The sequence below is a fragment of the Rana temporaria genome, unplaced genomic scaffold (genome assembly GCF_905171775.1).
Source record: "Rana temporaria unplaced genomic scaffold, aRanTem1.1, whole genome shotgun sequence".
Classification (NCBI taxonomy): Eukaryota; Metazoa; Chordata; class Amphibia; order Anura; family Ranidae; genus Rana; species Rana temporaria.
This window is the reverse complement of record NW_024404647.1, coordinates 15,070-26,465: the sequence shown is the minus strand read 5'-3', so window position 1 is coordinate 26,465 and position 11,396 is coordinate 15,070. Positions and strand designations below refer to the sequence as shown.

The 11,396-nt window shown below is 46.5% G+C and overlaps 1 protein-coding gene across 1 annotated transcript; it reads right to left on the bottom strand.

The window, feature by feature from the left end:
• Positions 1–8,179: 8,179 nt before the first annotated feature.
• On the bottom strand, positions 8,180–9,782 carry LOC120922805 (golgin subfamily A member 6-like protein 2). The gene has a single exon (XM_040334806.1). It carries the CDS (start codon positions 9,473–9,475, stop codon positions 8,180–8,182), a length of 1,296 nt encoding a protein of 431 aa, XP_040190740.1. The 5' UTR covers positions 9,476–9,782.
• Positions 9,783–11,396: the final 1,614 nt, after the last annotated feature.

Here is an 11,396-nt window from a genome sequence, read left to right as displayed (position 1 = left end):
CAGGACGATCGAATACTTCCTGAATCAGCTATCTATGGTTCTGATTCAGAGGAAGGCAAAAAACCCTATTAAAGCATGGTCTAATGTGCTCCAATAGGGAAACAAATTCCTTCCTGACCCCCTGGAAAGCCGGTGGCCAACACGACCTTCTAATCCTGTATCCCTAAACCCCTAACTCCTAGCCCAACACCTGACTCTAGCACCCTATTCCTAGCCCTAACCATAATCCCAACTCCCTAAACCTAAACCCCTAACCAACCCCAACCCCCTAACCCTTATCCTAACCTTTAACCGCAACCCTTGTCCTAACCTCTAACCCCAACCCTAACCCCCTAATCCCAACCCTGTGACCCCCAACATTAACCCTAACCCCAACCCTAATCCCAACCCCGCGACCCCCAACATTAACCCTAACCCCAACCCTAACCCCCCAATTCCAACCCCGTGACCCCAACATTAACCCCAACCCTGTGACCCCCAACATTAACCCTAACCCCAACCCTAATCCCAACCCTGTGACCCCCAACATTAACCCTAACCCCAACCCTAATCTCAACCCCGTGACCCCCAACATTAACCCTAACCCCAACCCTAACCCCTCAATCCCAACCCCGTGACCCCCAACATTAACCCTAACCCCAACCCTAACCCCCTAATCCCAACCCCGTGACCCCCAACATTAACCCTAACCCCCTAATCCCAACCCGGTGACCCCCAACATTAACCCTAATCCCAACCCCGTGACCCCCAACATTAACCCTAACCCCAACCCTAACCCACTAATCCCAACCCCGTGACCCCCAACTTAACCCCAACCCTAATCCCAACCCCGTGACCCCCAACATTAACCCTAACCCCGACCCTAACCCCCCCAATCCCAACCCCGTGACCCCCAACATTAACCCTAACCTCTAACTCCAAACCTAACCCCCTAATCCCAACCCTGTGACCCCCAACATTAACCCTAACCCCAACCCTAATCTCAACCCCGTGACCCCCAACATTAACCCTAACCCCTCAATCCCAACCCCGTGACCCCCAACATTAACCCTAACCCTAACCCCCTAATCCCAACCCCGTGACCCCCAACATTAACCCTAACTCCAACCCTAATCCCAACCCCGTGAGCCCCAACATTAACCCCAACCCTAACCCACTTATCCCAACCCCGTGACCCCCAACATTAACCCTAACCCCCTAATCCCAATCATGTGAGAGACATGACTGGGAGTGCAATAGTAAATCATAATCCATTCTTCTTTAGATTTTTGGACAGTCTCCTTTGGATTACGAGATTCAGCTTTCCTGAGGGAAAAAACAAAGAGAGAGATACAAATAAATCACACTATAGAAGGAAATCGTTTATAGAGCACATTTTGGCACACACTTTGGGATTATGATTGGGGAAGAGGTGATAAGTGAGGGTTGGGTGTATCACACATTCTGATCTCATCCATGGTTAGTATGACTTCCATATTATAGGAGACTCTCCATTGATATTGTGGATGAAGAATAAGAGGAGAGGACATGAGGACTATATTTCAGGAGAAGGTCATGTCAGGTCTATGGATGAAATGGGATCCAGTGTCATGGCGGACTCCTCATCTGATAGACTTTAGTGGGATGTGTAAAAGTGGGGGTTCCGGAGATGGAATGAGGGGGTGGAAGATATTGTCTGGGTGGGTTTCTGTCATCTAATAGATGGTTTGCTTCTGTTTAGACTCCATATCACAGGCCCCGGGGGGGAGGGGGGGGGGAATCTACCTTGGTACGTCATGAGATCAGCAGGGTGACTTATCACTTTCTTCCCTTTTACTTTATCTAAACACAAATGAGGTTTATAGACAGTTACTTACCTTTGGTGGGAAACATGTCTAAATCGCTCTCTTCTGTTGAGGTCCATGGAGAAAAATAGATAAAAATGATTAAAAAAAAGAAATTTCTATACATAATACTAATATAAAGACATCAGGTGGAGGGGACGTGGTGGCACTGTATAGAGTGGGACCTAGGAAATTTGATTTCTCCAACTATGGTTTAGACATGTGCAACTCGTTTAGTTCCAAATTCGTTTTTCAACTAATTTAGACAAATTCGTTAATTTGGAAATATCTTATTTTCGGATTTCCGAATTTAAGACAAAAACAAAAATTAACACATTTTTCGGCAGTGCACATGTCTAATATGGTTGGAGCTGCAAACCTGGGACCCCAGTCATGAGCAGTCACCGATCTAACCACTCATTCATTATAGTGGCCACCCTATTGTCCTTCATCCTTTAGAGTACTTACCTTTATTGCCTTCCGATTTGAGGCCATTGATGACTTAGTCTTGTTTTTCGTCTTCGCGGCGGTTCCTTGGCTGGTCTCCTGCTTTATACTGATAAGAAAAGGAGATATGAGATTAGATGTCATTCTAGTACTTTATCCCATTCCCAGTGATAAATATCTGAGCATGCATGATCTGCTCTCCTATCCATTTTTCCCTCCCCTTTAACCCTTTGTTTCCCCATACTTACCATTGTAGATTTCTGCGGAAACCCCCAATTGCTGGCTTCTTTGGTTCTGCAGGAGGCTTTGGGGTTGGCTGTCTGTTAACTAGTTACCGACCGCCCACCGTCGTTATACGTCATCACTTTAAAGATGGATATTTCGGTAACGGCAGCAGCTGCTGCCACAACCGAGATATTCATCTCTTCAGTGGGCGGTCCTGTCAGCGATAACGGCGGATTCGCCGCGAGATCGCCATTATCGGTGGTGGGAGAGGCCCCCCCCTCCCGCTGCTCTCCCGCGCCCTCCGCCGCTTACCGTAGCAGTCTAAATAGCAGCCTAAATATGAGATCTGTGGTCTTTTTGATACTAATAAATCTTACTACTCAACACTACATTAGGGTCCCCCCTTACATCAGGGTTCCACGTTACTTCAGAGTCCTCATCAGAGCCCCCCCCTTACATTAGGATCCCCATCAGAGCCCCTCTTATATCAGGGTCCCCTTCAGAGCCCCCCTTTACATCAGAGCTCCCCTTACATTAGGGTCACAATCAGCACCCCTCCTTACATAAGAGTCTCCATCAGAGCCCCTCCTTACATTAGGGTCCCTATCAGAGCCCCCCTATATCAGGGTCCCCTTTAAAGCCCCCCTATAGTAGGGTCCCCATCAGAGCCCCCTTACATCAGGGTCCCATCAGAGTCCCCTTTACATCAGGATCCCCATCAGAGTCCTCCCTTACATCTGGGCCCATCAGAGCCCACTAACATCAGGGTCCCCTTCAGAGCCCCCCTTACATCAGGGTTCCCATCAGAGCCCCCTTACATCAGGGTTCCCATCAGAGCCCCCTTACATCAGGGTCCCCATCAGAGCCCCCCTTACATCAGGGTCCCCATGAGCACGGTGGTGTCTAGGTACACACATGTGAAGAATACAATAGAATAGAATATACTTACTTGACGGGTAGTTCCTGGGGCAGTACGTGGCCGCAGCATTTACATGTGATATAAGAGACCGTCGTAGACCTAGAAGAGAAAAAAATTGGTGGTTATTTCATTGCATTGTTATGATGATACAAATACATTTTTCTACAAATTTCTTCCATTGTAAAGTGTTTTCTGAATGTTGGTGCCGGAACATAACCTCAGTGACTTTCCAGGATGCCCCTAAAATGATGGACCCAATAATCTATCAATATGAGTCTCCACAGAAAGCCTGGCTCCCATCTGCCTTCTCTTCTGACATTCAGACATAACATTCGATGTACATATACACTTCACCTAAATTGGGTTTATACCAAACCAAAGAAAGATAAAGCCATCTAGCCATTACTTACCCTCTGTCCATCGCCGAGTCAACATGCCCTGGCTGCACCTTTAATGGCTGAAGGGTCTTTTTTGAGCTTTTCCTCCTCTGCCTGCCAAGGGTCTTTTCTGAGCCTTTCCTCTTTTGGCTGGTGAGGATGTCTTCTGAGCTCTTCCTCCTCCTGGTGGCCAGGGCTCTGGGCTCCATGATGTTGTCGATCTGTAAATTAGAAGGCTCACTCTTTTCTTTCAGAAGGGCCATCTCCGCATTCAGCTAAAAGATAAAACAGATGATTATAAAACAATACTTTATATAAAGAACAAATACAAATACTACTAATCCGAACACCCCATTATATCCCACTGTGCGCAATCCTAAGATTACTAATCCGAACACCCCATTATATCCCACTGTGCCCAATCCTAAGATTACTAATCCTAACACCCCATTATATTCTACTGTGCCCAATCCTAAAACTACTAATCCTAACACCCCATTATATCCCACTGTGCCCAATCCTAAAACTACTAATCCTAACACCCCATTATATCCTACTGAATGTATACTGATGACTCTTACCTTTGCTAGGTCTGTTTTTAGAGCATTGCAGTCCTGGGCCATGGCATCGATCGTTTTCTGCAGGTTGTTAACCATCTTGGCTGGAAACAAAGAATATTGTTATTAGTTGATATTGTTCTACTGCTATAAGGAAAATAATCTATAATAATATATTGTGTATTGTAAATTGTGATGTACTGTATTGTGATGTATTGTATTGTAAATTGTGATGTATTGTGTATTGTGATGTATTGTGTATTGTATTGTGTATTGTGATGTATTGTATTGTGATGTATTGTATTGCGATGTATTGTATTGTATTGTATTGTGATGTATTGTATTGTGTATTGTGATGTATTGTATTGTATTGTGATCTATTGTATTATAATGTATGAATTTCCATGAGTCATTAGTTGCTGTTTCTGGAACAATCTAATGCCACTCACATATATGGAGCAATAATAAAAGGTGTTTCCATGTGCAGTGTTTTATATTGCGGAGTATTATTACATACCTGTGGTTTCCTGCAGGGCGTTGTCCTCGGCCCGCACCTTCTCATCATCCTGCGCCTTCTCATCATCCTGCGCCTTCTCATCCTGTGCCTTTATCTCTTTTACCTGGAAGGAGAAGAAGAAAATTTATGAAATCTCAAACCATTTAGTACCTTAAAGTGTGTGATATGTAATGCAGATTAAGGAGGCCGGTGGCACAAAGCATGATTTAACCCTTTTTCTGCCCCCTATGTAAGACTTACACTGGCAGTAGTACGGGCCTACATACCCCCCCCCCCCCCTTTAGCCACATCTCAGCTTTCTGCTGGAAGTTAATAGGGTGACTACCATTCTCCCATCTGACCCCCCGCCATGTATCCCAGGCTCTGCTGCTCTTCCAGCAGGCTTGGGGTAGTCATGGCGGGTGTTGGGGGGAGATCAATGAACTTCCAGTCACCCATCGACCCTCCGGTGAATGAACTCGCAAGTGACCAAATGTAAAAAATTTCATTTGTACAACATTTTAGAAAAAGACCATGTTTAAAGCCCCCCCCCCCCCCCATTCAGTCTTACAGTTTACAAAGCTCTGCCACACAGCACAGACCTCCCTAGCAGGGGGGGATACCCACTGGTGTAGTTCAGTAGGGCTAAAAGGTCTTGTCCTTCCCATATCCCCCAGACCAAACAATGATGAAGAAGCTGATGACTGGTGAGCTGCTCATAGCTCTGTCACTCTGTGACATAAATGACTGGCTCCATATGCTTCTCCTCCCTTCCCTAGTCTGAGCTATGCTGTACAGGGACTGATGCCAATTCTTAGACCCCTAAACCCTAAGGCCCCGTACTCACGACCAAACATGTCTGCTGAAACTGGTCCGCAGGCCAGTTTCAGCAGACATGTTTGGTCGTGTGTGGGCGCGAGCGGGCCGAATTCCAGCAAACATTTGCCCGCCGGGCCTTTTCCCAGCGGACAAATATTCCTGGACTTGTTTTAAAACAGTCCGCTGGAATCCTGCCCGCTCGGACATGTACGGTCGTCAGTACAGACCTACCGTACATGTCCAGGCGCCCGCCGTCCCTCGCATGCGTCGAATGACTTCGAAGCATGCGTGGAAGCATTTTAAAGGCGGGCCGCCCACGTCGCTGCGTCATCGTCGCGGCGACACCGCGTCATCGACGCGGCGACACCACGGACACGCCCCGCGTATTGTTTACGCGCGGACTTCTGTACGATGGTGTGTACAACCATCGTACAGAAGCCCTCTGGCAGACATGTATGGTGAAAACTAGAGGTCGACCGATATGTGTTTTTCTCTGGCCGATGCCGATGCCGATATTTGGAAATCGGGGTGGCCGATGGCCGATATGTGTGGCCGATATTTTAGGCCGATATTTTAGGCCGATTTTCTTTTTTTTTTCCTTCATCTCAAAAAACCTAGGGTGGAGAGGTGGGGAGGAGATAATTGTTTAGGGTGGAGAGGTGGGGTGCAGCCTGTCAGTGACCACTGGTGCAGTCCATCAGTGCAGCCTATCAGTATCCATTAGTGCCCACCAGTGCAACCTCATCAGTACCCACCAGTGGAGCCTATCAGTGTCCAGAAGTTCCACGTTAGTGCCCACCAGTACAGCCCATCAGTGCCACCTCATCAATGCCCACCAATGCACCAGTGCATCCCATCATTGCCCACCAGCGCATACCACCAGTGCATTACCACATCAGTGCCCACCAGTGCATTACCACATCAGTGCCCACCAGTACATCACCACATCAGTGCCCACCAGTACATCACCACATCAGTGCCCACCAGTGCATCACCACATCAGTGCCCACCAGTGCATCACCACATCAGTGCATTACCACATCAGTGCCCACCAGTACATCACCACATCAGTGCCCACCAGTGCATCACCACATCAGTGCCTCACATCAGTGCCCACCAGTACATCACCACATCAGTGCCCACCAGTGCATCACCACATCAGTGCCCACCAGTGCATCACCACATCAGTGCCTCACATCAGTGCCCACCAGTACAGCCCAATGTCATTCACTGCCACCTCATCAATGCCCACCAGCGGAGCGCTCCTTGCTCCGTTGCATCTTCTAGCCTAGCACAAGAAAGCTCCATTCGTCAAAACAGACAGTAAAACAAAGTAGCAACTATTGAAAGTCCCAAAGTCCAATATAATACTGCAGCAGCGCCATTTCCAAACAAACGTTTGAAAAACGAAACAAACTTCTATATTGATTATATAGAAGTTTGTTTCGTTTTTCAAACGTTTGTTTGGAAATGGCGCTGCTGCAGTATTATATTGGACTTTGGGACTTTCAATAGTTGCTACTTTGTTTTGATGTTTACATTTTTTTTGCAGCATTGTCTCATTTCTTGTGGCCAAATTTCTGTATTGCCTACTAATATCGCCCTTCCTTCTGTTTTAGCACTGCTCAGCGCTCAGGAGTCCTGAGCGCTGAGCAGTGCTAAAACAGAAGGAAGGGCGATATTAGCACTCTATCCACAAAGCTCCATTCGTCCCTGTTGTGCTGCCTACAATCACCAGAATGCAGAGCGGGCCGGTAACAACCAATCCGAGGCCGCCGCTGCCGTCATTCTCCACTCTGGAAAAAAACGTCCCCTGACGTGCTGCGCGCTCTGCCTACAAGCCCCAGAATGCAGCGCGGGCCGACAGTTACCGGCCCGTGCTGCATTCTGGAATTTGTAGGCAGGGCGCGCAGCACGTCAGGGGACATTTTTTTCCAGAGTGGAGAATGACGGCAGCGGCGGCCGCCGATTGGTTGTTACCGGCCCGTGCTGCTGCATTCTGGAATTTGTAGGCAGAGGCAGGGCGCGCAGCACGTCAGGGGACATTTTTTTTACAGTGGAGGAAGTCTGCAGAGGCGGCCGCCGATTGGCTGTTACCGGTCCGCTGGTTGGCTGCAGACTTCCTAAACGGAAACAAATATAAAGTCAGCAGATAGCGACGAGCGGGCGGGCAGGCAGGCGGAAGAATTCCACCCAGCACAGATCCTAGACAATCGGCCTAATTTACCAAATAATCGGCCGATGCCGATATCTTTAAAAACGCAAAATATCGGCCGATATATCGGCCGACCGATATATCGGTCGACCTCTAGTGAAAACGGTCCGACGGACCGCTTTCACCATACATGTTTGTTCGTGTGTACCCGGCCTAAGGCTGTATTAATGAATGCAGATCTGCATTCACTTGTGTCTTTTATATCTGCATGGGGTTTGCATTTAGATATAATCTATGATTTTATCTCCCAGTTCCAGAAATCAGACATCCCTAAAACTTTCCCATGTTCCTGCAATATCCCCTAAATATTCAATAATATGCCAACGATACTTACCATATCCTCTATCTTTTTGTTCATCTGTCCTTCCATCTCCTTCCTGTCCTGGTCCCATTTGTCTTCTCTTTTTTTCATTTCGTCTTCCATCTCCTTCCGGTCCTGGTCCCATTTTACTTCCATCTCCTTCCTGTCCTGGTCCCATTTGTCTTCTCTTTTTTTCATTTCGTCTTCCATCTCCTTCCGGTCCTGGTTCCATTTTACTTCCATCTCCTTCCTGTCCTGGTTCCATTTTACTTCCATCTCCTTCCTGTCCTGGTTCAATTTTTCTTCCATCTCCTTCTTGTCCTGGTCCCATTTGTCTTCTCTCTTTTTCATATTGTCTTCCATCTCCTTTCTTTCCTTTTCCAGCTGGTCCTCAGTCTTCTTTAATTTCTCCTCCATCATCTTCGGTTTGCCATCCATCTCCTTGCGTTCGTTCTTTCCTTGGTCCTCGGCCTCTTTCAGTTTGTCTTCCATCTCCCTTAATTTTCTCTCCATCTCTTCTAAGACCTTCTTTCTTTGGTCCTCCATCTCCCGTTCTTGCTTCAGATGGCCCTCGATCTCATTCAGTTTTCCTTCCACCTTCTTACATTGGTCCTCTGTCTCCTTTAGGGCCTTGTTTTGTTGGACCTCCATCTCCTTGATATTATTTTCCATTTGGGCCTTAATCTCTTTCAATATCTCGTCTTTCGGCATTCTTTCGTGGTTCAATTTTTCTTCTATCTCCATCCTTTCATTGTTGTATTTTTCATTCATATTCTTCTGCTCGTCTTCCAGATGGACCTTTTGGTCTTTCATCTCCTTTTCCCACATTTTGATTTGGCCCGTAATCTTCTCCAACATTTCCTCCATCTTCCAAAGACTCTCATACATGTGCCTGCGGTTGTTGTCCACGTTAACACTGATTTCTGCCAATTTTTTCTCTATCGGCTTCTTGTCCTCATTCCATTTTGCTTCAGACCCCCCCATTTCGTCTTTCATCGCCTTCAAATTCTTTGCAAGTTCCTTTCTCTCTTGGCTTTCGATTTTCAGTTTATCTTCCAACTCCTTCTTGTCTTTGCTACATTTCTCTTCTAGCTCCTTCCTCTCATTCTTCCAGGTTTCTTCTCTCTTTTCCATTTTGGACTCAATTGCCTTCAGTTCTTTGCTGAGTTGGCGTGCTATCTCGTCCAGTTTTTCTTCCAACCTCTTTGTTGGTTCCCCCATTTCCTCTCTAGCAATTCTTAGTTGCTCCAGGACATCTATCAGTCTGCCATCCATATGTTTCATTTTCTTATCCATATAATTCCATTCATTCTCCCTTTGTTCGTCGTTTGTCCGCCAATTATCCCTAATGTTCAATTGAAGGTGTTCCAGTTCATCCTTTGTCTTCTTTTGATCAGTCCTCCTTTCCTCCTTCAATTCCGCCTCCAGGCTCAGCCTCTCCTTCTTCCATTGCTCTTCTCTTGCTGATACTTCCTGTAAATAAAACAAATAGGAAACATAAGTTCAGATCCTTCTTTTATAAAACACAGACATGAGTTACAACTTTCATAAAACTATTCTGGATGTTCTGCAGAATGATAGACTTCAATCTTTCCTGAGTATCAACCCCCCAACCATGGACGAAAGCCAAGTTTAGAAGAATTTAAAGGGGTTGTAAAGGTAAAATTAATTCTCTAAATAGCTTCCTTTACCCTAGTGCAGTCCTCCTTCACTTACCTCATCCTTCCATTTTGCTTTTAAATGTCCTTATTTCTTCTGAGAAATCCTCACTTCCTGTTCTTCTGTCTGTAACTCCACACAGTAATGCAAGGCTTTCTCCCTGGTGTGGAGTGTCATGCTCACCCCCTCCCTTGGACTACCGGAGAGTCAGAACGCCCACTAACACACAGCTCATTTCTCTATCTGCAACGTAGAGAGCGTCCTGACTCTCCTGCTCGCCCCCTCCTCCCTCAAGGGAGGGGGCGAGCACGACTCTCCACACCAGGGAGAAAGCCTCGCATTACTGTGTGGAGTTACAGACAGAAGAACAGGAAGTGAGGATTTCTCAGAAGAAATAAGGACATTTAAAAGCAAAATGGAAGGATGAGGTAAGTGAAGGAGGACTGCACTAAGGTAAAGGAAGCTATTTAGGAAAAAAAAAATTGTACCTTTACAACCCCTTTAAGTTTGCCGTGAAATTATCGGTTTAATATTTGACCAAATATTGGCGGAATATAGACAAAATAATCCACAAGGGGGAAATATATCACTCCGGCGCCAGCTGACTGACACATCCAATCCTGCGGGAGTAGTCACCATGAAGTCAGACAATTCCTGGAAGTAGCGCTCACACTTCTTTATAAAGGTGGTACTCTCACACATTGGAGTACCTACCTTACAGCATAAAACGCAGTGTGAGCGACTATCATCCAATAAGGAAACTTCCCCGCCCACAATTAGAATCACTCCCTAGGTAACACATTTAACCCCTTGATCGCCCCCTAATGTTAACTCCCTCCCTGCCAGTGACATTTATACAGTAACCAGTGCATTTTTTTAGCACTGATCGCTGTATAAATGACAATGGTCCCAAAACAGTGTCAAAAGTGTCCGCTGTGTCTGAAGCAATGTCACAGTCACGATAAAAATTGCAGATCGCCACCATTACTAGTAAAAAATAAATAAAAATGCCATAAATCTATCCCCTATTTTGTAGGCACTGTGGGCCAGATTCACAAAAGAGATACAACGGCGTATCTCCTGATACGCCATTGTATCTCTGAGATACGCTTGTCGTATCTATGCGGCTGATTCATAGAATCAGTTCCGCATAGATAGCCCTAAGATCCGACAGGCGTAATTGAATTACACCAGCGGATCTTAGGATGCAATTCTAGGCCGGCCGCTAGGTGGCGATTCCATTGCGGTCGGCGTAGAATATGCAAATGACTACTTACGGCGATTCACGAACGTCCGCGTTACCCGTCGCTCTAACTTTACGTCGTTTACGTTTTACGTCGTTGAGATGCGCCGCGTAAAACTAAGGCTGCCCTCTAGGTGGACTAGCCAATGTTAAGCATGGCCTGTCGTTCCCGCGTCGAAATTTGAAAATTACGTCGTTTGCGTAAGTCGTCCGTTAAGTACGTACGTTCGGTGCGGGGACGCCCCATTTAAATTAGGCGGGCTTACGCCGAGCGCATTTACGTTACACCGCCGCAAGTTTACAGGTAAGAGCTTT

Excerpts from the sequence above, each read along its gene's own strand:
- LOC120922805 (XM_040334806.1), bottom strand. The coding sequence starts at position 9,475 with ATGGATAAGAAAATGAAACATATGGATGGCAGACTGATAGATGTCCTG.